At 32.2% G+C, this 26,960-nt stretch overlaps 1 protein-coding gene, 1 long non-coding RNA gene and 1 pseudogene across 2 annotated transcripts; 2 read left to right on the top strand and 1 right to left on the bottom strand.

The window, feature by feature from the left end:
- Window positions 1-1,882: 1,882 nt before the first annotated feature.
- Window positions 1,883-4,096, bottom strand: LOC114179633 (protein SHORT-ROOT pseudogene; annotated as a pseudogene).
- A 14,971-nt stretch (window positions 4,097-19,067) lies between these two features.
- On the top strand, window positions 19,068-21,579 carry LOC114176789 (uncharacterized). The gene is made up of 4 exons (XM_028061949.2): window positions 19,068-19,385; window positions 19,814-19,961; window positions 20,987-21,057; window positions 21,158-21,579. The coding sequence occupies exons 1-4, from the start codon at window positions 19,185-19,187 to the stop codon at window positions 21,377-21,379; spliced, it is 642 nt and encodes a 213-aa protein (XP_027917750.1). The 5' UTR covers window positions 19,068-19,184; the 3' UTR covers window positions 21,380-21,579.
- A 2,307-nt stretch (window positions 21,580-23,886) lies between these two features.
- Window positions 23,887-25,829, top strand: LOC114176136 (uncharacterized). The gene is made up of 3 exons (XR_003602972.2): window positions 23,887-24,003; window positions 24,115-24,182; window positions 25,568-25,829. It is a non-coding gene; the product is annotated as an uncharacterized LOC114176136 (long non-coding RNA).
- Window positions 25,830-26,960: the final 1,131 nt, after the last annotated feature.

The raw sequence follows: 26,960 nt of genomic DNA, 5'->3' as shown, positions 1-26,960 counted from the left end.
TCTGTTTTTAATATTTATGTCTTCTCTACAAGTTTCACTATTTTTATTTTGAACAATATTTTTCATATTTTTATTGATTCGCCCCATAAATGGGACGATTATGAAGCAATAATTTCCCATAAAGAAGTTGGAAATCATCTCAAGCTTTTATTACTGTTTAACGAATTTTCATCCAGATCGATGAGCTTACAATTAATCTACAAAAAAAAAAAAGTATATGTATTAAATATTTAAATACATTTTTATGTTTTTATTTTGGTGCGAAATATGCTCCATCATTGGTGATAAGTTCTACAAACATTATTGATTGGTTTCCCTTTGACAAAAGAAATTGGGCCAAGTTTTGCTAAACAAGGATACGTTATGTTGAGCTGATTTTAGACAGACCTGATAGTGGGCCTAGTTATGCAGAAACCTATAAGCTGCTGGCCCTAAATCTGGTGTGGGCTCTTCCTCTGCATAAAGCCATAACCAAATATGATGCAAAAACAAGTAGGATATGTCACATCAACATAATTTAAATTTTCTTTGTTGTTCTTCATGGTGAGACGTTGCATTGTATTAATATTATTGAAAATAAATTAGCAACATAAAAGCATTGTATTATTGTCGGAAAGAAGAGGTAGGGTTTTTGTTTCAAAATGGAAAACACAGACAGAGGGACAAAATCCTGAAGTACTGTGAGTTGGAAAATTAAGCTTAAGTTGGGTTTCTACTTGAACATGGTCCCATAAAAACATAAAAGCCGTAAACTGGTCGTTGTCAATTATATAGAAAAAGGAGACTAAAGCTTAAACATGTAGAAGGTATGGGCCAGCATCAAACACTCTTTAAATAAACACTGAACAAAAGCAGATCCACATTTTTTTATAACTCAACCGGGAAAAAGGTGCAAAAGGAAGCTGTGTTACAACTTGGAGGGGGCAAGTACCATCAATACAAGTTTAAGATACACAAACCTAAAAAGATGAACCCAATATTAATATATATATATATGGGGTTTTATGGGCAAAAGACAACTCCTATGTATCAACCCTTAACCCGTGGCTTCGTCAAAAAAGTTGAGAAGAGGTTAAAAGCTGAAATGTTTGTGAAATTGTAAAGATCATAATATGCTTTAGACTTTGAGGTGGAGAGAAAAAGAAAGAAAAAAAAGAAGAGCATGCATCTTAGACATAACGTGCAGGGCACTAGTCTAAAACCCTTAAAGCCACTAATTACTGTACGCCTTTCAATGGATTGATTCCACAAACGATAACCTAACTCAAGGTAGCATGCTAACTCCTAAGATTCGGTGGCCCCCAAAATCCAAAACCTTCATTATTTATTAATCTCATCAAGATTATACGCATACCATGCATGCGTGCTTCCTTATTTCCACATTTCAGTTTTATCTTGGACTCATCTAAGAAAGGGAAATTACCATCATTATGCTCGTTAAACCACTTTAAATATGAAATCCAATGTTGTCAAAAACACAAGATTCTATTTGAAGTAAATAAGATTATTCCCGAGCTAGCTAGCTGTGAACACACACAATTATGCACCTTATCTCTGCTCAAATTGGGACCAGAACCACCACACCTGTAAAGAAAGCTATTCCTCAACTAAGTCAATATGATTCAAGATTCTCACGCTCATAATAGGATATATTTTGAGATTTTGATAATTAATAAATAAAGTTTTTCTATTCTTGAGTCTTGAAACTGTCCGAGTAAACCACGAAACTATATATGGACGAATGTGAAATATGAACATTTTATCATATGCTTCATAACGGAAGCCCACCGGTAATTTTCTGAAATTTACGACTTTTGTGTCTCCTCTTTAAGGTTGAAAAAGGAAAGAAATTTTTTTTGTGGAGTTGTGGATGATCCATATATGAGACGAAAACCATGTCAATCAATTACTTTATATATTATATATATATAGTTCATACAAATATGGATGGATGGAAAGCCACAAGCTATTGTTTGGTAAACAAAAAATCAATCATAAAATGTTAACAAAAAAATAATTTACTTAGTTCCTTTTTAACGCAAGCAAACGCCCATGAATCCCGGTGTCTTACCAAACTTATATATTTAACCAAAAGAACAAAATAGGAAGTAAATAAATAAAGCCCGATAATTAACACTGAAAGAAAACTCCATCATCCTTGCGCACGTGCCGAAAAAACCAAGCACACGTGCGACGCATTCATCCTCGTCAAAGCCAGCCACATGATCATACGATTGCGACGCGATCATCATCAAGCGTGAGTTTACGTTAAGGCCTCCATGCACTGGCCCACACCACCGGTGTTTCCTTCCACGAAAGGAATATTCCGGTGTCGGAGCACGGTACCATCGACCAACCCTCCTTGTACCTCCTCAACAGCGCCCTAACGTCGTCGCAAACCTCTTCGCTGAACGGCACCGCGCTTAGCCCTCCCCCATGCAGCCGCGTCCCCCACCTCGCGGCCGTCTCCCGACGCTCCAGGGAATCCGCTGGCGAACACGCCACCAGGTCCACCACCGCCCTCCCTGCCGCGCGCTCCAGCATCAGCCTCTCGTTGCACGTCTTCGCGAAACTCTCGTCCAGCGCCTCGAAGTAAACCCTAAACCACCTTAAACACTCCTCGAAACCCCTCACGAAGTCGTAGCCCTCGATTCCCACGTCCAAATCTGCCTCCTCCTCCACCACCGTCACGATCCTAGGCTGCAACCCTTGCAGCGAGGATATAAACGCGTCGCGGCCGTTCCCCGCCGGGGAAACAGAATGCAGCGCGTTCACGCAGTTGATGGCCAGGGCCTCGTCGTCTTTGAGGTTGAGTTGAGAGAAATTGAGGTCGGAGAGATCGCCGGCGTGATGAACGACGTTGAACTTGAACGGAACGCCCATGAGTCGCGCGAACTTCTCCATTCTTGTTCCGATTTCCTTCATGACGCGCTGCACGGAGTTACCGGTCCTCCCGGTGACGACGGTGGTTAACCTGAGGTGCGGGGTTTCGTCGGTTCGAGTTGCCAATGCCTCTAGAAGGGTTGGCCATTGAGTGCAATAGGTGTTGCTGATGTCAAGTATGTGCAATTTGGGGTTTCCTTCTAAGGCTTCTAAGATGGCGCCGTTGGACGCCACGTGTCCGAAAGTTGTCCAGGGGCTGACTTCTTGGAATTTCAACACCGTCTTCCTCGTTGACTCGAAGGAGCATGTTTTCTCCGATGCGGAGGCCAGGGTTCGGTAGGTTCGGTCTCCCGCGTCGGTGACGCGGCTGAACATGGCTTGGAGGAAATAGGCGGCGAGCTTTTGATCGGTGTCGCCGTATGGGGAGCTGAGTTCGTTGAGCATCCAGAGGAGGTGGTGGAGGCGCGTGCTATTGTTGTCGGCGAAGGCGCGTGCGGTTTCGAGGAGGAGGTTGTGGGACCAGTTGGGGGAGAATTGGAAGTTGAAGTCGGGGAGGGGAGGGGTGGGGGAGAAGGAGTAGGAGTAATCGGTGTTGGTGGTGGTGCTGAAGGTGTTGGTTGTGGCGGCGGTGGTGGTGGTGGATACGTTGTGGTACGGGTAGTAGTGTCTGGAAGAAGACGAGGACAGGTCTTCTTCATCCATGTAAAAGTTGAAGCATTCTTCGTCTTCTTGGTGGGGGTAATGGTAGTAGTTTTGTCGGGAGGATCTGGAACTGCTAGAGGTTCTGCTGGTGGTGGAGTTGAGGGATGGATCGGGTTGTGGTTGATGGTGTTGCTGTTGCTGTTGAAAGCTTACTAGCCTAAACAAGGTATCCATTTAACCCACATCAATAAACAATGTGTCTCTCTTAGGTCGCTCAGCTTAGCTGCTTCTCAGCACCACCAGACCAAACGTGTTTTTAACAGTGGGAATTGGGGCACTGTTGGGGAATGATTGGGGGAAGAACTTGGTCAAATTTCGATAGATTCTACTTACCTTACAAACTAGGTTAATTTTTCTAAATATATATAAAAAAAATACATAGTGGAGCTCAAGGGCTTTAGGTGTCACCCAACCTAACATAGAAACCAAGTATTTAATTGAGAAAAAATCATTTTTATTATATGATGGTAAGAAGAAATGAATTGGTTATCTTAATGTAATGGAGGTTATTGTGTTTTATTGGAGGTTATTGAGAATGGGTGGGGAGGGAGGGGACGGGAGATTGAGTGAGATGAGTTTTGTTGGTGAGTAGGTTGAAAAATGTAGTAGGGTCGTGAGCTAGCTAGGTGATGCTTAGAATAGAATTCTCTCTGACAAAAGATGGAAAAAATATGAAAGTGTGAGAAAAAGCAACGAAGGATGAGATAGTGGGCTAGCTTTTCATTGTTTAGAGAGAGAAAAATAAATTAATTAATTAATGAACTAAGCACAAGAAAATAGAGAAAGAGAGAGAGAATTTACTAGCATTGGATGAGTGGGAGCAGGCGTGCCCAACTGCCAATTGGGGTTTGAGAGGTAGAGAGAGGATAGTAAAAGCTGCCGGCGTGACTCATCATCATCAAACCCACTATCTTCTCGTAGCAGCAGCACAACCCACTCACGTTCCCTGCCTCCTAATCACTCTCCAAACTCTGCCAAATTTCCATTTCACTTTTCTCTTTCTATTTTATTACTAACCCTTTCATTTTCTACAAAATCATACCATCTCACTGTAAAATATTTCTGCTTCACTTAATAAAGGTTTTACACAGGTAACCGCTTTATATCATAATGTCGTCTTAACCAATAAACCTTTACATAATGATGATGTCTTATTATACTAACACAAAGTGTTCCCCTTCTCCAAATTCTAGGATGGCATGCCTTGCTTTTTCAAGTATCCACTGTTTACCTTCTCAATCCTCGGCCTATACAAAAACTCTTAAATTTCTTTGAATTTTGGATACCAAAGCAACCATTTTACTCCAATAATCTCCAAATGTTTGTATCCCACTTCATTCCAGCTGTTTTACATTTATCTAAAACTCACTTATCATCATCGCATACCAAGAATTATGCTTTATTGAACATCCCCTAAAAGTACATATATCTTATCCCCTCACATCTACAAATTGACGTCCCAATTCATTTGGAGTTTAATTATATTTTGTTAATGACGCATTTAGGTGACGAGGATTGATTATTGAGGTTGGTTGGAAATGTTAAGGAGTTGTTTGTTTGCCATCATCAATGATTGGGCAAAATCCATGTTTGAACTCTTTGTCCCCATGTCTTGAAGTGGGCCTAGGAGTTGAATCCATATTTTTAATTTGCATCTAAGTCACATTGATCCCAGACAGGACGAGACAGCTTATTACGGCCATACTGAAACTCATGCCCTTTCTTTCTTCTTGCTTTTTCCTTCTTCTCTTTTCTCTTCTTCCCCTGTTTTGTGGGGATGCTTCCATCTTTCAACTCAATAAACATTTTCCCAGCACCATTTTAAAACTACTTCTACCATGCTTCACGGATTAATATGTATGTAGGTTCCGTTTATTTCTTAACTATTATAATAAACTTTAAAAATTTATATAAGTTGTTATTAAAGTAAAGTATACAAATATTAATTACTTTAATTTTTGATAACATCTTTTTCACTCTTGTCTCAATTAATAAATTAAATCAAAAGATAGACATTGTTCATTAACGTTCACAGCTTTAGTGACTTTACTTTTCCTTCCTTTTCTTTGTTGAGGTGAGCCGTGAGTCTCATGACTCATCCTATATTATTATAGAAGAAAGAAAGGGTATACGTATATAGTTGAAGTGTCAATGCTTCACATCCTTCTTCTAAGAGCAGTATTTAGGGAAGTGTCAATACCAACACATTTATTTCACTACGAATAAAATCCATCTATATATGCTGCGATGATGATGTGCCATCTTAAAAAATCCTCACATGACACTAACATGAAACCTAATCTTATTATTGTTTGTTTTGTTTCTCATGATTCCTAGCAGAAGTCCAATGACTGAAATTAAAACAATGCCAAATGAGTTAATGTAGTATAAAGATGTATTCGGGTTGTAACTGTAACAGTAAAGAAAAGGTAACTGGGGTCGCTGAATCGAAGACAAGGTTGCCGGAATCTAGTATTCACGCCAGACAAGGGTCACAGGAATGGATGGGAAAAATCCCCCGAAGGCATAAATCGATTGGATTGGTAACGCCCCAGAAAGCGAGGAGCAGACTTCTGCGGTTAAAAGATTTGCATACTGGTAAACTTTAATCTCTGCTATTCAAACAATAAAGTTGAAAGTTTTCGGATACTATTTGCGAAGCCATTCATCGATTATATTCAGAACCAAATTATGAAATTCTGACAAGCCAGAAACATAACATGATTGCAACCTGCGAAGGGTCAGACGGATGGAGAACACACTTTGGACAAAATGATTCACGTATGTAACCATTACATTCTCCTTTATTTCATTTTTTATTTTATTTTAACATAAATACTCATATACATTCTGCCTTATATGATTAATCATTTAAAAATATTTTATACTAACAATACATATATATTAAACTTTAAAATGCTTTTAATATATATATATATTTAAATGGAAACTATTATGTTAAAAGAAACCTAGAACCCTTTTTCTACAAATGGTACAATATTATTGGGTTCCTACCATTGAAAATAACCTTTGAATTGATGATTCTCCCTTTTAATTTTATCCCTACCAGCAGTGTACTAGAGTCAACATAAGCATATTCCGCTTTGAGCATTCCTAGTTTTGAAGTACTTGCCACCACACCCCATCACCCCCATGCACGCAGATTCAGACTTTACAGCACCACTATTAAACCAACCCATTCCTCAATGCTAAACCATTAATAAAACACAAAGTTATTATAAAAGAAAGTAGAAATATGTGTAGCTTGCATTGTTCTTCGCTTCTTCCTCATTTTGTTTCCTGTATTTGCAAAATTTAAACTTAGAAGATGATAAAGTTATATATCTATATGCTGCTCCTGCTAACAGAATGATATGTAGAGAACAGTGATATGGAAGCATGACACCATCTCGATGATAAATAACTCGTAAGCCATTATAGGTTTTCCAGCGAGCTAGCATTATGGTTTGTTAAGTTGGGAAGAATTTATTTTATGTTATAAATACTAAATATTTAAGAAAATTAAACTTCTCTGCTAATTGAAAAAATAGCAATGTGCATAGTTAAAAGAATAATCATTTATTATTAGATTTATGTTTGATTAATAATTTTGTTCACGCGTTTATGGTTTTAAATCGTTTTCATCCTTATATTTTCTTTCCTTTACTAAATTGAATCTTTTTAAAAATACTCAAATGAATCCCATTTTTGTAAAAAGAAAAAATATCATGTGAAATCCCGTTAAATTGACAGTATTATTGATTGAAAGAATTTTATGTCAAAATCTGAATCTATCATATGTTAAAATTTATATCTATTATGCGCCAAAATCTAAATTATTTTCTACTTAAAAAATACCATATGTCATAATCAGAGAGATACAAAAGTAAAAAATGATTTATACTTGGACAAATAAACGACTTAAATATTAACACGCTACACTTTTAAGTGATGTTAATGACAATTTAATGAAAAAAAATCACATAATATGACTTAATATGACTTAATTGAGTAAAAACAAATATAAATAATACGACTTAATGGAGTATAAACAAATATAAGGAATAAAACAAATTATAAACCTAAATATAGGATCAAATTATTTATTAAGTTTAAATTTAACTTTAAGTATTAAAATTGAAGCAATTCTTTAAATTATAATTTTTGTTTCTTTTTCCGCAATATTCTTAACTTCCATCTTAGAGTTTTTTATGAAAATAAATCCTTCAAATTTTAAATTAACAAGAATCTTATTTACATTTAATTGTCTTAAGAAATATTTTTAAAAATTAACATTTTTTGTGAAAATTGATTTCATAAAAATAAAATAAAAAGCTTTAATGTGTGTGTCAATATATATTTTATTAAAAAGTCCTGATAAATTTTACTTGGAATTTTTTTAGTATTACATTAATTATTTTAAATACCATTTATTTTAGTTAAATTATTTCAAATGAATTCAAGAATATAAGGTATAACATGAATATTAGTTAACTTGTTATTTTGTTTTCACTTATTTATAGACTCAGATTTTATTGTGGTCGACGGTTTCATTTAGAACGTGTTGATCGGAAATACTGGATAGTAAAAGTTCCCCAACCCCCCAACTAATATAATGAAGAGCTTAGAGTAATAGGTTACTAATGAATTGAAGTACATCAAACAACATGACTCCATTATACCAACCTAAAAATAATTAATATAGTTTGGGTTAAATATGTTTTTGGTCTCTCAAGTTTCAGCCAAATTTGGAATTAGTCTCTCATCAAAATTTTTGACCAATTTAATCCTTCATCTCTCAAAATGCATGAATTTAGTCCTTTTAACAAAATTTTGTTAAGTTTATTGACGTTTCAAGCGCATTTCATGATAGTATTTAAATTATTTACACTGTTTGACACATTTTTTCTTCAATGTTAACTTAAATACTATCATGAAATGTGCTTGAAACGTCAGATAAACTGAACAAAATTTGGTTAAAAGAACTAAATTCACGCATTTTAAAAGATAAAGGACTAAATTGGTATAAAATTTTGATGAGGGACTAATTCCAAAATTCACTGAAACTTGAGAAATCAAAAACATATTTAACCCATATAGTTTCACATATTTGAATAAGATTGACTCAATCATAAACATTAATGAAATGACGATTCAAGTATTATATCAAACTACTTAAAAATTATATATATACATGTAAACACCGCATGGTAAAAATCCTCATACTTATTTTCAATGGCTCGAACTTCATTTTCTGATAGAAATTAATCAAAATGTATATATATTATACTTTTTTTTATTTGAAGAGTAATTGGTATATGTTAATTTTGTTAGTAAGGCAAGTTAAACTCACAATCTTTTTCACCTTTTTTTTAAATCCTTTCAAACCTACTATATTTTTTATATTATTAGGTAAATGAATCGAACCCACAACCTTTCTCTTCTTTCTAATCATTAGACATAGTTGTTATTGTAAAAATTCATATAGTGGTATAATTTTTGTGTATAAAATTATAAAAAAAAAAGGAAGAGATGAGATTTTCAAATAAAAATTTGAGCGGAGAGGATTATTTGTTGTCCGTTGTGATGATATAGTTACTTTTGCAAAACAATCTTTTTGCATCGTCACTACCTTTAACAACATTCACTAATTTGGATGTTAGTTTGAAAGCTATGTTTCAGATCTTCCATTTTTTAGATGTCCTCAAAAACCAATGAATGTGAAATGCTTTTTCTTGTATGTCATCATATTTCAATGAATCGATATCCACTTGTGCTGGATCTTCTTTTTACTACTACAATGATGTAAAATAAATAGTAAATTTGTTCATCACTTTTCTTGAATTCTTTCTGAGCTTCATTGATTGCTTTTGATGTTGAATAGAGAATTTCTCCTTCTACTCTTCACTTCTTAATTCGCTTAACCAACATTTATATTAGACAATTCAATAACCACGATAGTTTTTTCTTTCTCTCTACTTCATACAACAACTGACCAACATGTTATAACCATAACGATAAACTAGATCAAATTTTACGCTATTTTATCTCTCTATGATTATATTTGTATTATATTTTTTTATAAAGAAAAATTATACTATGATTTTCATTTTTTAATTTTTATTCTTTATTTTCTAACGTGACTTTGTGTGAGTCATTGATTCTTTCAGATAAAAAATAATGGTATATTAATCAATTGTTCACACTAAATCACGAAAATAAAAAAAATAGAGTCGATTTTTTTTTATAAGATATGAAAAATAACTGTGGATGTCAGTGTATCTTTGTCTGTATAACAAATGTGATTGACATTTATGTACAAAAAAAGTCACTTATTACTAACAAATTAAATCACATCTACATTGTGTAATCACTAACGATATACTTAAAAGTAACATTTTGATAATAGTAAAACTAAATAGAGCTATTAGCCCGTGCCAGTCTAGCACAATAATGAAATAGTTAATGGTTCAATTAATTACTAAAAGGTGTCATAGTATAGTTTTGTTAATATATAGAGTCTATAATTGGGTTGAAAATAGTGCGTAAATAAACATTAATTGGGCCCCGTGTTAATTTCTTATCTGATAAAAAAATTATAACCTTTGTCTAACAAAATATTAACTGTTGGAAACATTAATGTTTGAGGTCTACATACTTAACATAGTACCTCAAACTAATAATAAAAATGGCTGATATATACTATTAATATTTTAAATGTCAGCGTATATTGTGTTATTATTAAGACTGTCGATAACTGCACAAATAAACAATTAATCAACATTGAGTTTTCATTAATTAATCAATAATCTTCTTGTAATGAATATCCATTGCAGTTTGAAGTGGCATCATGTTTGTTTGAAGTTTATATATGAGCTGCAGACTTGAATAAAGTGAAAAACTGGAAATGATTAATGGATGGCCCATGGTAGCAACAGCATTGCAGAGTGAATTAATCGAAAGTTGGTGTTGAAAAGGGTTTCGTCGTTTTGATGACTTCCTTTAGTTGTACCAGCAGGATCAGCAGCTTGTATTATAAAGTTGGCGCATAAAATTGATGATTATTATTGTAGGAAGAATAAGCAAGATTATGAGGCACACCTGTTCATACTATGTTCCACAGAAAGAAACGCCATTATTGTGTCACCCAATTAATGTGATAAAGTTCTATCCTTTGACATGTCCCTGCATCACACTGCAGATGAGAGTTCACATCACCATGTCCATGTGTTTAGTGCAACACTCGTATTCAGATTCAACTTTTAATAACAAGCATTAAGTGAAAACTGAAAAGCAACACTAGTACAGTATGAAAATAGCATTTTTTTTTTTTTTTACTGAATTAAAGAGGATTTCTAAAAGGAATTTGATGGGACTTTAATCCTTCCCCTTTTAAATTTACATTGAATTCTGTGTGGGATTTGGGTTCTCCTAATTAATAAAAATAAGAACAAATGGTTTCTTCTGTCAATTTCATTCTATTTATAATATGTAAACACTTATTTGTATGTAACTTTGAGAGTTATCATTCATTTATCTTCCTATCAATCCAAAATTCAAAATAATTCATATGCAGTATAAAATTTCACCGTTGGACTTGTCCTGCAATTTGTTTTTCTTCTAGAACTTCAAAGACAAGAGAATTTGTAAGAAATCCAATGTTTACGAATTTTAATAGAAAATTCATTTCATGAAATATAATTCTTTAAATAATATAACCCTAGCTATGTCAACGAATTTGTGATAAAATTTAGTTAAACGTTTTTTATGTTTTTTTAGGTGCGTGAGCTCTACATGCATTTTTATCTTGGGATCTTTAATCGATATACAACTCACACATAAGGGATTGACATCACTTTTAATCCAAAATCTTAAAAATGGGTTTATGGGTCTTCATTATATGCACTTTTATCTTGGGATCAATTGATATACAACTCACACATAAAATATTGACACCACTTTTAACCAAAAACCTCAAGGCGATGAGTTTATGAGTCTTCATTAGGGATGTAAAAAAAAATCGTACCCACGAATAAAATTTACAGTGGGTAGAAAATGAATATTGTAAATAGATACTCACAGGTTCCCGTGGATATTATAAAGATAACGGGTACCCACGCCAGTGGCGGATTTTGACCAAGAGTTTTGGAGGGGCCAAAATAATATTTTTCTTTAATCATTTGATTAGACTATTAATATAACACTTTAAAAAATGACTCTTCTATAAAATGATTGGATCGTTAGGGTGGATTATTAGTATAATGTTTTAAATACTTTAAAAGATGTGAATAAGTATAATTTAACTTGTTTTCATCTTCACGTGTAGTTTCCCTTTTACAAAATGAATTCATTATTCTATTCTTCATTGATATGTTTTTTTAATATACTAAAAAATAATTTATCATAATCTAATAAAATATTAAGAGGCATAAGTATTAGAAAAAAATATATTATAATCAAGTCACAATTAAAAATCGGTTATAAAAAAACACATAATACATTATTTTTCTCTTCTATAATCATAAAAAATAAGTATACAAAAGGCTCATGAGATAAAAAATAATTTTAATAATTGTTAAACTAATATTTCATCATCAAGTAAGACAAGAGAGAGTTAGATTTTTTTTTCTTCGAGAAATGAAGGAAACATATGAGAAATGAGAGCAAACATAATGAGTATGTGTTTATCTTCATTTTTCTTCAAAAAAAAAAAACATATGATAGTGAGAGATGAGTATAATCTTGTCAAAAATTAAAAAGGCAATGACAGAAGAAAATAAATATTTTAATAAATGTTTAGTTTAATTACTCTTTTGATTATTGTTTCCAAAAATGTAAGTTGGTCTTCTAATTTTTTTAGTTTCAATTTAGTCGCAATTTGGTATTTTTAGACGAAAACAGATACTAAAAAACTAATTAAACCTAAATATTTTTTTTTATTATATTAGATTTTATGTTTTATTATTTATTAACATATTAATTTATTTCTCTTTATAAAAGAAATAAAGAGACACAATTTAATTATCATCAATTTCTAAAATATATTATTTATAATTTTCAACATTTTCAACAAATTTCAAAATTCCAAATATATATATATATATATATATATATATATATAAAATTTTGAAAAAAAAATCAAAAATATTTGGGGCCTAGACCCCTCCCTGCTCCTATGATGCTCCGTCTCTGCCCGCCACATAACGGGTACGGGACGAATATTTATCCACCATACCTATCCCATCTCGTTGACATTTTTAGTCTTCATCCTTATATGATTTTCAACTTTTTCATTATACTCAATATAAACCTTAAATTCACACTTAGATTCTCGATACTTATCATAACCTACGAATTCAGTGTTATAGAACAAACATATTGCATAATCATCAAGAACGTGTTTATTTCAATCTTATGTGAATAGATTCTATTATGTCCTATTAAAGGCAAGAAAGACCTATTGGATTTATTTATATAAATAAATTAGGAACTTATCTTTTCTTAGTTAATAAAATACAAGTTCGTCTTTTTAAGTTGAAAAAGGATAGGAACATAGAACACAACCTTTCAGCCAATTCAAAGTCGGTAAAATACGCAGTTTTGTGTCTTGTGAATAGTTAATGTCTGAATTTAATTTATTGAAAGTAAAAATACACATTCAAACTCAAATTATTTTTCTCGTTTTACATTTATTTTTCCCCATTCAAGTTCAATATCTTTTTCTCGTTTTACATATGAAACTAGGCATTTTTAGTAATAGTAACACCTTCTCACAATATATTTTGACTCAGAATAATGAACTTTATGTTCTTGACTAACTATCGGAATGAAAGTTTGTTTAATTAGTCTTGCAAGAATTATTGTATCATACATTTTATACCGTTTAGAAGTAATTTGCTTCTTTAGTTGTTTTAAATAGGAAAACAAACATACAATCCTTCACGGGCATTTTTTTTACCCTTGAAAAAAATAATGAGTCCTGAAAATTCCTTTCATAAATGTAAATCTTAGATATTTTTTCATCAATGTAAAACATTTTTTAATATACTTTTTCACATTAAACACGTACAAAGAATAATAGTTTTAATATAATTTGTTTCGATGCCAAATTTGATAATATAATCACTATCAATCAGTATGCATATGAGGTATTGTCCGAGTTGGAGTATGGAGTTTCATCATGATTTTATTCTTTAAAGGTGCATCGTAGGGTGAGAGAAGGAATATGTATTTAAACCGTCTAAGGCCTCGACTTCGATCATCCCTAATGGAGGACTCGAGATGGTTCATTGTAAAACATCATTATCGGCTCACAGTGGACAACAATGTTCCGATCCTAAGTCTGATAATAGAATCGTTGTCAATCACCATGCATCTGACCTGAGACATTTTATGGAGTGTGTGTTCAATCACAGTGTTCTCCTTAAAAAGTTGTTTCAGAAGATGGAAGGAGTAAGAGATATTAGACCGCTTTAGGCCTCGATTTCTAAACAATGTGAGACTATTGAACGTCGTAGGAAAATAAGTCCAATCGAGGTCTAAAGAAAATGACGAATCATCTCCAATTGAGAGCTTAAGGGACTAAAGGTTCGTCTTAGAATCATGTTATCGACCCCACAGTGAGCACCAATATTTTAATCCCAAGTCTGATGATAAAATCGTTGTTAATCACCATGCATCCAAAATATTATTGATATGAAATGTGAAAATGTGATAAGAACATAATTTTTCTTAATTAAATTTGAAGTTAAACTCAACTTAATTCTATATTTACGAAATGTGAAATTTGATTCTTTTTCAAATAAGTTTTTAATCCAGCAACATCGACTAAGTGTAATATGTTGTCTATCAAGTGTTAATCAATTGTAAATGTTAAATCTTTTAATTTAATACTTATACGTGATTATAAAAAAGTGTGGACACTATAGAGTCAATTTATGGGTATATTTTTATAGTTTGAAATTTTAGTTTGTTTGAAAGTTTGTAATCATTTCAAGTTAATTTCTTTCTTATCCTAACAATATTAATAATGTGTAAAGGTATTTTCGGTGTTTTTTAATTTTTCAAGATGTTGCTTCATGTTTTTATGATTTTAAGTTAATTGTAATGAATTAAAATTGAAGTTATTATTGACTTTCACGATTTTAACATTAACATCTAACGTGGTAACAGCTTCATCACAACAAAGTTGTTACAACTTGTTCCTCTACGTAATTTTTTAAATAGAGAATCCATGTCTATGATTCAAAAGCAAATTAGTTCAGATTAATTTAAAAAAACCTACTATCCGCAACGGACAAAAGATAACTATGATAATTTTATAAAATTTAAATATTAAAATTACTCTTAATTCAAATATATTATTTTATCCCTCTCAAAATTATTAATCAAAATCAATACACATAAAACAATTATTTGAATATTTAATTTCCTTTCGAGTGTGTAATACCTATATTCATTTGATAGAGAAAACACCTACTCTTAAGTTTAGGAGTGTGGGACCTGGCATGAAGAAAACTCTTGAAAGAGTATTGAAATTATTATTTGAAAAAGCAATTGAAATAATGTTAAAAAAAAAAAACAAAAGTGACTTACGAAAAAAAATGGTTTTTAAATGTTACCTATACAAACTAATTAGTATAAAAATATATCTTATTTCTTCTATTTATTCTCAAAATAGGTTTTTAAATTTGAGTTTTTAATAAAGCATATTATAGACATAGTTTGATAGTTGCAAAAGAGCTTTTATAAAGCAAAATTCAACCCTCTTCATAAACAAAGATTATATTTAGATTTAAAAACGAGTTAAGATTTTTTTGTTAAAATAGTAAAGGTGGTAAAAAACATTCGAATTCTGAAATTCAATTTAGAATAATTTAAAATCTTTTATATTTTGGGTTTTTATTCTTTTTGTTATAATGTTTTGAGTTTTGATTTTTTTTCTTAATATTTGTTTTTAGTTCAATAAAGTCTCATTATATGTTAAATTGATTCAATGTGATCTCTTCTATTAAATTGACGCTAACAGTTAATGTTGTTTGGAAAGTGATCAATCACGTGTCAGTCTAATAAGAGATTTAATTATTAATTTAATCCAAATATTATTTTTTATATTATTTAAATAGAGACAATATGGTTCTTTTTGTAAAATAAGTGTTAACATAGTTTAGAGTTTACCGCGTGTGAGTCCAAACTCTTTTCTTCCTTTCTAACCCTTTTTTTTTTATGATACAATTCCATTGAAATAACCTCCTTCAAATTCTAGATTAATTCCTTTAGATAAAAATTCATATATCTAAGCTCACTGATCTAAGATTTTCATTTTTGTTTATTGCATTGTCAAAGATGGTAACATGAACCCATTCATTCCTAGGATCCATGGAGGATGACCCTAACATAAAGGGGACCACATTTTTTCCATGTAAAAGATACACGTATAAGGACTAAATTACTGATTGCATATTTTTTTCGACTATCACGTGATCACATTCCAAACGACGTTAATGTCAATTTAATGGAGGTGAGCACATTGAATCAATTTAATACATAGTGGGACTTGATTGAACCAAAAAACAAATATCGGGACCAAAACAAATCAAAGACCAAAATATAGAGACCAAAATAGTAGTTAAACCTAATCTAAATCTATATTCTTTCAATCCATTTAAATGGATTTATCCTAAATCCAAATCCATATATTTGGTTTGGATTTAGATTTGATCATTTGTAGGATTTTGAAAATCTAAAATCAAGGTGTGTCTAAGGTGAATCAAGGTGGTTGGGGATCAAGTCAAACCAACTCGATCTAGGTCCATGGTTAAGTAAAGTCAACTTGGAGCAAACGAGTTAAGTTGGCCTAAAACGAAGGTCAAGCCAAATCTATATAAGTTGAAGCTCAAACTGAGTCACCATATGTAGAAGAATCGAGTTGAGTGGCCCCAAGTAGAAGAATCAAATTGAGTCGTTCTAGGCCAGAGTTCAAGCTGAGTTGGCCTAGCTGAAGGTTGTAAAAGTCATTTCGGCTAAAGATCAACAAAGTTAGTCTCAACCAAAGGTCGACAAAGTCTGTCGCAGCCAAAGATCGAATCGATTTGATCCCGATCGAAGGTCTGACCCCAACCTAAACATATTTGATAGAAATTATATTTAGATATATTATATCAATGCACTAAATTTAATCTTATTGACAAAATGGATTTAATCTAAATTTGATAAAGATTCAATATACATTTAATTCAATTTAGATTGAATTAAAAAATATTTAAATCTAATTGATATAATAAAATTAAACCTGAATTATTCATCAATTCGTTTTATTAGATCTAAATTAAATCTAGGCTGTGAAAAATTTATTCATGTCTCTCCTTATAAAATAGTCACATTAGTTTGGAATTTCAACCTAGAAAATGAGTTATATATAATAAGTTTATTGGACAACCTCCATATGAATCAGAGCCGTTCAATGTGGCACAATATGTATATTTTCAAATAATTATTTATTCTTTGGTTAGTTCGTGAAAATATTTTTTATTCAATATCACTTTACTGATATGGCATCATTTAGGTCGTAGGCGCATTATGTGCTGAAATGAAAATAAATAAATAAATAAGTAAGTAAGTAGTTACTTATATTTCTATTGCTGCTTCTTTGGCGCCAAATGGTAATTTTTTATGGATATAAAGTTGAAAGGAAATGTCTTGGTGGATGACAAATGCTTTGTAAAGTAAAAAGTCTACGCAACCTAATAGCTAATTAATTGATGTTTACAGCATTTAATATGATAAAATATTTTTTTTTCTTCATTGATGATAAAAAAAAGTTCAATTTTAATCCTCAACATATCACAAAGTTCATTTTTATTTTTATTTTAAAAAGGAAAATGAAATTTTAGTTTTTATATCATTGTACTATTACGCCATATAAAATGAAAATGATAAGTTGTCGATTATGACATGATAATTTGTTAAGTTTAAATCTAATTTAATTTTATAAAATTAAAATTAAATTATTATTTGGTCCTTTATTATTTTATATAAATTTGTTTTTTATTCTTTCAAAAAAATTAATTTAGTATTTCTGCTTTTGAAAGAAGTCAAAACGGTGTTTCTTTAGCTTAAAACCAACTCCATAAATATTTTAAGTATGTTGTTAATTAGAAGTCATCACAAAAATAGTATTACTTTTCTTGATTATACATTATAATAAATTTTACCGTTATAATTAAAATAGTCAAAATTTAAATTTAAATTATAAGATTCTACAATTTTATATAATATTTTAATTAAATTTTGATCTCACTCACACATAATAATATAATAAAATCGGTCAAATCGTAATACAAAATCATATAAATTTTCGTTTTATTTAAAATTATTTTGTTGCACCTTCTTCACCTTCTTAAGCTATTAAATTCAGCTTAAATTAAATCTAAATCTAACTAAAAATTAAAAATTAATGTAATTAAAATTTTTCATAATTAAAAGTGTTGTCACCATATTTTATCCGATTAAAAATTAATATAATTATTATTAAAATTTATTTTCTGTTTAAAAATTAATAAAAAAAAGTCTAACAACATCTAATTAAAAATTAATATAATTAAAATTTTACTTTTTGAGATGTTAATGTAATTAAATAAATGCATTTGAGAGGATAAGAATATAAAATGTAAAAATACAATTTAACATATATATATATATATATATATATATATATATATATATATTATGTTGGTATAAAAAAGAAAAATCTACTCTATGACTTTTTTTTATCTTAAAAATAATCTCGATTTAAAATATATTAATTATAATGATTAAAAATTATATTAGTAATTAAAATTTATATCAGTAACTATATATCTTGGTTAAAGCTTTAACAACATGTAAAGATGAGGTTGATAATTTAAAAGAATTTAACACAACAGTGGTGGTTGGGTTGCATTTTGGCCTTTGGGAGGAGCAATAATTATTGCTTTTAGACCATGGTTGCATTTTCTTCAGTTTCAACTACGTCAAGAAGTTTTGCAATTAAATCGTTAGAAATGTTGATTATAATTTATATCCACCTTTCATCTTCCATCATGGTCAATAAGCTACGACACAGGGAGAAGAGGAAAATATATTTTAAACTTTTTATCTTTTAATTAGAGTGGTAATTAAAATTCATCATTATGTATAGTAAAATATTTAAAGAAAAAACATTATTTTGCAATGCCTTTTAACATTGTTTTAATTTATTACTCGAATTGATTTTAAGCCGACAGAAGTAAGAGATAAAGATAAAATTGATAATTAACCTAAAATTAATTTAGGAGTATTTTTATTTTTCTACAAAAAAAAAAGCTTTACCAAAATTTAATGAGCTTAGCACATTTTTAGTTCTATTATTAAGCTTTTAATTGAGTCAGAAAAGTAGTTTTCAAAAAGGCTAATTTCTGGAAAGAAAATCCAAGTTTTTGATTCCAAACTGGGCCTAACAATCCATAGCCACGAGAAAGCCCAATTATGTTGCGGAGACCCTGCTTACTGAAGCGATGATGGCGTTCTGTTGTTCTGCCCTGTCCTGTGTTGAACGAAACGTCGAAACCTGAAAGCGAACCATGGCAGAAGGAGAACCAACCAACGGTTACTGCAGCAGCAGTGGCGAAGAAGACGGTGACGCCGCTTGGAGAGCAGCTATCCACTCCATTGCCCAAACCACCACTTACGTCTCTTCCACCACCAAACATGCTCACCCAAATGACGACGACGATGATTATAGCAAACCCAAAACACAACAGCTTAAGCACCATCAACTCAAGGTTTCCCTTTCAATTTCTCAATTTTCTGTTAATAGGTTAGTTTGAGTATGAGTATATTGAAATTGCCAGTTAATATTTTTAAAATTAAAAAAAAAATGGAAATTTCCCTTTACTCTGATGAACACATGCCCATAACAGAAAGTGTGGAATTGTTTACTAAGTTGGCATCTTTTTTCTAATGGGGTTACAAATAGTTTCATGGCTGTTTCAATTTCTGAACATGTGGTCTGCATAGTTGCAGTTGCAGCACCTTTTTTTTTTAAAAAAAATTGATCCAAGTTACTGTTCATCATTTCATTATAACTTTACAACTCTCTTGGACTTTTGCTATCTAACTCTGATTACATAGTGTACCATTGTCCCCTTTCTTTTTCTGGTGTTTCGTTCTGATGATATGTGGATATATATACTGTGGATGTTCTTGACAGGCGCAAAAGCTTCTGAATGATATATTGGAAAATACAATAGAGATAGTGAGAAAACCTGTCCCTGTCGAGGATGATGATCCCAAAATCGATGAATGCGGCATTCGATTGTTTAAATATGCTAAGCCAGGAATAGTGTTTGATCACGTAGGTAAGCAAGTGTGTGGTACCACCTTGGCTTAGGTTAAGATATCTGTTGCAATTGATTGTTATGCCTATAAAGGGTTCATTTTAGATTTTGGGTAGTTTTGTTGGCTTTTACTATGCTATGGTAAGTTGGCTTTATGAGGTAGTGTTGGTGGCAGTAGGTCACTAGTCACCATTGTTCTTGACTTGCATATGGAAAATTGAGAACTTCTCTGAAACATGAAAAAAGCTGCATTAGATAAAAGCAGCTTCTGGTGCTGGTGCTGGTAGCTTGCTGTTAACAAAAAGTACTACTTTTTCAGAATAGTGCACACGCACCCAGCGCCAGTCGTTAAGAAAGTGGAGCCCAGATCAGCATGCCATGCATCTCTTTTTCCACTCTGCAATCTTTTGTTGACATCAGAGAATTCAGAAGATTAGAGTTATTTTTAGCACTGCTTTGTGATATAATGCTGTGTGATGCTGCATTGCAATAATCCATTTGTTAGGTCGTTAACCACTGAGAAATTGTCAGTCATTGTGCGTTAGTCACTTGCTATAGATAGAGCAGCATTCTCGGGGCCTTTGCCATGACTTATGGAGCATTGGTCTTGCTCAGTTGGCCAACTGAACCAGAATTACTGGTCCAGGTTATCACATGGACCATGTAATTATGAAGTATGAAGAAATTCAGAGTCATACTAGCACATGTTTATAGAATACCATTGAAGTTGAGTAAAGTAGTGGACAACTGGTTTACTGATTGTGACAATTTTTGGTTTGAGTAACTAAACACTAACCTTGAAAAGTTGAATTCAATGCCACATCTTACTATGAGGTGGCCTCCGGTCCCAATTGTAGCAAGACTGATTTTTATTTCTGACACTCACATCCATTCAATGAGTTTAGTGATGGAAATCAAAATAGTTTATTACTGATAACAATATTGCACAAAAGGGTTACAAAATTGTTAACTTAGTGATTAATCTTGAAATATTACCAAATTGCATTTGTATGTGTGGCTTAGGATTTTACATTATATGGCTGCAGATGAACCCCAACCACCAAGGAAACGGCCTAGAATACTTCCCGGAGAGGATATCAATGAGAAATCAAAGAAGGTCTAATAGTTAGTTAATCCCAAAATGTGGTTGTATATATTGTTTTTTTATTTTGTGTGTATTTGGTTATTTTCTAAACGACTATCTGCTATCTTAGCAGTTCAGAAAACGGATTAGATCTGTTGCTGTGAATGGGATAGATATATTAGCTGCAGCAAACGATTCATGCAAGAAGTCATTAGCTAGAGTAGAAGCTAAAGATGCAGCAGCAAAAGCTAAAGCAAAGAGAGAAGAGGAAAGAGTTGAAAATTTGAAAAAGATTAGGGGAGAGAGGTGGCTACCTTCTATGGCCAAGGAGATGAAGGTTAAAACTCAACGCTGACTTTTTTTCTTTCCATGCTCTTAACTTTGATGCTATTTTTTGTATAAACCTTTGTTTATTTGTTAGTGTAGCTTGTTGTATACTGAGGAATTATAATTTAGGCTTGAGACGTTTTTCTTTCTTCTTTTTCACTATATTGTTGCAATTCCATTCAGAAATCCACATTCAAATTTCCAAAAATGTAAAACACTTGCTGGGTATGAGGACCAAGGCTCCTTTTTTTGGAATCTTAAACCACATGAAATATTTATTTATTCTGAGAGTGAGTCATTGACTCTCAGATTTGTTCAGCTCTCCGTGGGGACACCCGTTGGTGGGCTTGGGAGTGTTTTTGGGTCCATTCATTAGAATTTTGAAAGTCGAATGAGAGTACTTATACTTGTTGGATGTTTTGGCCACAAAAAACTTGTTGGATGTATTCACCACGAAAAATAAAGGTACTTGGTGGATATCACACTTTACATTATTTTGTATTCTGTGTATTTATTCATTCTTACAGTTCAGTTTAAGATCGGCATTAAGTAGCAAGTTAACAAGTTCTAAATTTAACATTAGTAGTTTTTGCTTCAAAATCCATAATTATCATGTCAACCTGAAAAACCGATCATAGGTAACTAAATATGTATAGTTCTATATGATCCCATTTTCATATGAAAATGGCGACTATCTGGTATGCCAAACAACCGGTCATTGGTTTTTGCAATGCTAACTCTAATAACAGCAATATTGATAAAAAGATTAGAACATTTGTATGTTATCGACACTTGCAATGATAATATTAGTTTTTGAGAGGGAGAGCTGTTTTATAAAGTATACCTTAGGATTAAAATAAGCTCTTGAACAAAGGTTATATGCAGAGAATTGTAAAATAAGCATTTTACTAATAGATATAAGATTTCTATAAACATTTTGAAAAGCGATCATACACACGTGACAGGTAAAGAAAGATAATAGAAAAGCACACCAGAGTTTTATAATGCTTTGGTTTGTCATGAAAGTTATGTTCAAATGCTAAACAAATGCATTGTTTACAAAGATTATAAAACTTTGTAAGGGTGTAAGTTGTTTCGGGTATAGGGGTCAAGCATCTACTTTTAATACTAAAATTATCCTTAAGTTCTTTTGTCTGATATATGTCTCATAATATTATGATGTATTAATTCTAAATCTCAATAGTATGGGTGGTAAAGTAGGTGGAGTCCAACGGGTTAGCCTGTTAACCCGCTAAAATAGAACGGGTCAGGTTGAAATTTTTAATCTGTCAGTCTGTTTTTGTTCGGCTCGTTTAGTCTGTCAGACGGGTCAGGTTGAAATTTTTAATTTATCAGTCCGTTTTGGTTCGGTCCATTTAGTCTGTCAATCTGACAAGTCAAAGGCAGATCAGTTTATGCCTAATTCGTTGGTTCATTTTGATTTATTTTTTATTTATTTTAATTTTTTAAATTAAAAATGATTAAAAAGATTAAATCGTGTATATTATATTTTTGTAAAGATGTAAATATGCAATATTATTAAAATTTAAATTATTAACACTTACAAATTAAGTTCTAGTTATTAATTACAAAATAGAGTAATTTAATATGTAAATGTAATAATTATTTTAATTTATTCAACTAAAAATATTAATTGATCAATTAAAAGTTTATAAAATATTTATATAAATTTATAAAATATTTATATGATTAAAAATGTTATAAATTTTATAAAAAAATTAAATTTGAAAAAAATAAAAAATAAATAAAAAAAGTGACAGGTCAACAATCTTATGTTACAATTCCTAAGCTATTTTTTAGTGGACCAACTCAGTCCAACCCGTTTTACCTAGCAAAGGGCGGCCCGGACCAGCTGATTTTTATTTTCAGTTTTAGTTTATTACATGTTTGCTTCTTTTCCATGTTTCATGTTTCATGCTTCTTCCATTAAGATTTACCTTGTAATTTTTGTCTTAGTTTTCAAAAGCTTTCATTGTACTCTCCGAATTTGGAGAAACTCTTCCGTTGAAGCTACATACTCGTAACAAAGGTATGAAAAATTCTATATTATTACATTAAATAATAATGAGAAGATAATTTAATAATAACATTAATAGAATTTTGTTTCATGGACACATATATGGATGACAACATGGAATCGAGCTATGTCGTTTGAACAACCAATCTGTTGGAAAAGTTAGAGACGGATCAAGTATTTTAATTTACTGGCCACATAACGTGCAACAAAAATTTTCATTGGATTTTAATCCCTAAACCAACGAGTTCTATGCTATTTTTTTCTATTTCATTATTCCTTCACTTCAATCATGAACCCCTAAGCCCAACACTCTTGCTTGAATTTTACATTGGCTCCCAATCCTTAACAATTATATCCTCTTTTATATAAGAATGTGAAAACTGTAAGGCCCATTAAAATCTTATTTATGTATTTATGCCCTAAAGTAAAGGGCTGCCCTTGTAATTGGGCCTAGGGCTGGCCCAAGTGATAAAACTGAACCCTAATCTGCCCTAACACACTCACCCCTCACTCTTCACAGAATCAGCCGTCACGCCTTCTACTCCGAGAGAGAGCTCTGCTAGGGTTCAGCCGCTTTTCGCATCCAGTGGACTCGAATCAGTTTTCCGCTTCTCGTAAGTCCATTCCAACTTGTGCTCGTACTTCCTTCGATGTTTCTTCATGTTTGTTTTCAGCTAGGATTCCATAATGAGCTTATCTTGTGATCTGCTCCGTTGTTTTTCCAGTTCCTAAGCATACTCTAGAGTCGTGGTGTCCATGGTTGCCGTTGAGTTCCTGTACTAGCATATTCCAGGTAAGGGAAGCTAGAACCCCCCTTGTGATGTGTTTACTGTAGATTTAATGATCTTTCGAGCTTGATACACTGTTGTGGATGTTTGGACTGGCTGATCTTCTTGTTTGGGATATGTTTATGCGTGTTGCAGGCGCGAACAGTGGCAAACACTCTCGCCCAAGCGAGCTCGCCTCGCCCAGGTGAGATATGCAGAGGCTCGCCCAGGGCTTTCTGCGCGAGTGGTCGCCCAGGCGACCAGAACGCGTTTTGAGTGAGCAGATATCTCGCTTAGGCGAAGGGGATCTCGCCTAAGCGAGATTGCGCAGGGGCCACTGTCTTCCTTGTCAAGCTCTCGCCTAGGCGGAGGGGAGCTCGCCTAAGCGAGAGTCATTCTCGCTTGGGCGAGACCCTTCAGCCTAAGCGAGGAGCTGGGCGAGGATGCATCCCGAGATGTTGTTTCCTCTGTGCTTGGATGTTTGAATTGTGCTTATATGGATTATTGTATGATGGCTTAATGAGAATGAGTATGCATGATTGGGAGGGGATTATATGTGGGGGATTGTGAGCTTGGCATGATTTTTATATGAGTTGTACATGAGAAGTTGGATACATATATATGTGCGTGTAGTCACAAAATTGGCATGAGCAACAATGGATCTTGATGGTTGGTAAACCAGTGGTATGGTTTTGGTATGAGGAGAAACACTTTACTCATGGTTGGGAATAACGAGTTGGTAATGATTCAACATATGAGAATTGAGGTTTTGGTTGTAGGTGTTGGCATGAAATTTCATGGGTGATGTATGTGAAAATTATTGGTTGTTTATATATGTTGGACTGTGTCAGTGCGTAATTCCTTGGAGTCTCTAGGTGAGACTTTCAGGGTCGTGCTTCAGTGGTCGGGACGTAATTCATTGGCCCCTATTAGTGGGTGTCCATGGTGGTGCCCCATCTATATGGTCTGGTAATGATTCAAGGGAAGGTTGCCTCCTGACACTCTAAGGAGTCAGTTAGTCTCACTTAGAGCGGACTAATTCCTGTGGTGAGAGTAGCAGGAGGCCCGAAATTCATTAAGGGCTAATCTTGTGTGTGAGAGAAATTGATTCATTATAACACTTGTAACACTTAGCTCGGGGGTGAGCAGAGGTATCCACCACAAGTGCAAGCATCCGCTGAATCCGACCAGGCTATATGTATTCGGATGAGTCGAGTCTTAGTATATTGATTGAAGGGTCATAACATGTTTGAGTGATATGTGTATGTTGTATATGTGTATATTGGCTATGAAGGTACATTCAATTGCATGATGAAATTGTTGTTGGCTCTAGCTTACCTTTTCTTGTTGGTTGCTTTGTATGTTGTTCTTCTATCTTCGCGATGATCATCAATTTTATTGATGGGAGCAGACGCGAGAGGTAACCGTGGTCAACGAGGGAGAGACGAACCCGCTGCTTAGTCTTCTTGGGTCGGACTTTCGGTCTTTCTTGGTCTATCTTTAGGGCTACAGTCCATGTACTTGTCCGCTTTTATATCTTGCTAGGATTCCAGTAAATCGTTTAAATGTTTCTTTTATTTTTTGTGGCATCGTGGTGTGCCTTGGTTTGTACGGCGTTATGTTTAAATTCCAGGACTGCATGGTTATATTATCATTGCGTGACGTTTCTTTAATTACGCGTATTAATTAAATGAGACGTTACAAAAACTATCATTGGTACTTCTAGTCGAAAACATGAATTTTTTGAGAGTGGTAAAACCTTTTTAATAGGTCTTATTTTTATTATATTATTTTTATTTTAAATTCATTAATTGTCAATGTTCAAATATATGTAAATGATAACGAAAAAAATTATAACTATGAATAAGTAACTTACAACGTTATATTTAATGTTATTGAAATAGAAAAAATAAAAACGATGATTTGAAGTCAAAACAAGACGGTGATTAACTGATATAGTCTTTAGTAATTTAGACTTCAATTTTTTATGTTTCCTTAAAAGATTTAATTTTGAGATATTTATTTGATGTAAGTTTAAAATCTTATGTTTATTTAATTTTTTTATGTTTATTTTATTTTATTTTATTGACCATTGTAGACTCATAGTTTGCAAGAAAATGTAAAATATTAAAATAAGATTATTGTAGGTTTTTTTTTTTTAATTTTGTTTATGTGAACTTGTTCGTAGGTTTGCGATCCAACCATTATGACAAACAAAACAATAAAATTAGTTTTCAATTCTTATCTAGACCAATTTACTCAAGTCAATCTTTTATGGATCAAATGCAGGAAGGCTAATCTATATTGTCATTCTTAGACATAAATATTTACAATTGCTATCAAGCCTTTTGTAGTAATCTAGATTTAATTTGTTAATTTGCAAAGACAAATATTGTAAATGTAATTTTTTCAATTGTTTGCATTAATAATATATTTTAGTCTATAATATTGAGATATCTAATTTTGAGTATTCAGTGTGTTTTTTCCTTTTTGCCACCTTTATTTAAGAGATTATTCTGATGTGAATATTTTATATTTATTATCTATATTCATTAGTAGAGATACCTCTTTAATATCACTCAGAATAATTTAAATGTCTAAAGTCAATATCTTAATTTGTTGACCTAAATGTGTCATATAAATAACATATAAGGTATAAACCAATCCGATGAAAATTGATCGGATATTAGGATCATATGTGAGTTATAACACTAAAAGTATTGAAGACTTGAATTGTTAGTAATAATAAGTTGTCATGCCCTATTAAACAATAAATATGTTTTACTATTGTCAGTGTACAACAA

Source organism: Vigna unguiculata, chromosome 3 (genome assembly GCF_037176805.1).
Source record: "Vigna unguiculata cultivar grain cowpea cultivar isolate G323 ecotype 2 chromosome 3, ASM3717680v1, whole genome shotgun sequence".
Lineage (NCBI taxonomy): Eukaryota > Viridiplantae > Streptophyta > Magnoliopsida > Fabales > Fabaceae > Vigna > Vigna unguiculata.
Note: the sequence above shows the minus strand (reverse complement) of the source record. Positions and strands in the feature narration are given on the sequence as shown.

Bases quoted from the DNA above. Each gene is read 5' to 3' on its own strand.
- LOC114176789 (XM_028061949.2), top strand. From the start codon at position 19,185: ATGGCAGAAGGAGAACCAACCAACGGTTACTGCAGCAGCAGTGGCGAA. The intron at 19,386-19,813 runs GTTTCCCTTTCA...TGTTCTTGACAG, and splicing joins TTAAGCACCATCAACTCAAG to GCGCAAAAGCTTCTGAATGA. The intron at 19,962-20,986 runs GTAAGCAAGTGT...ATATGGCTGCAG, and splicing joins AATAGTGTTTGATCACGTAG to ATGAACCCCAACCACCAAGG.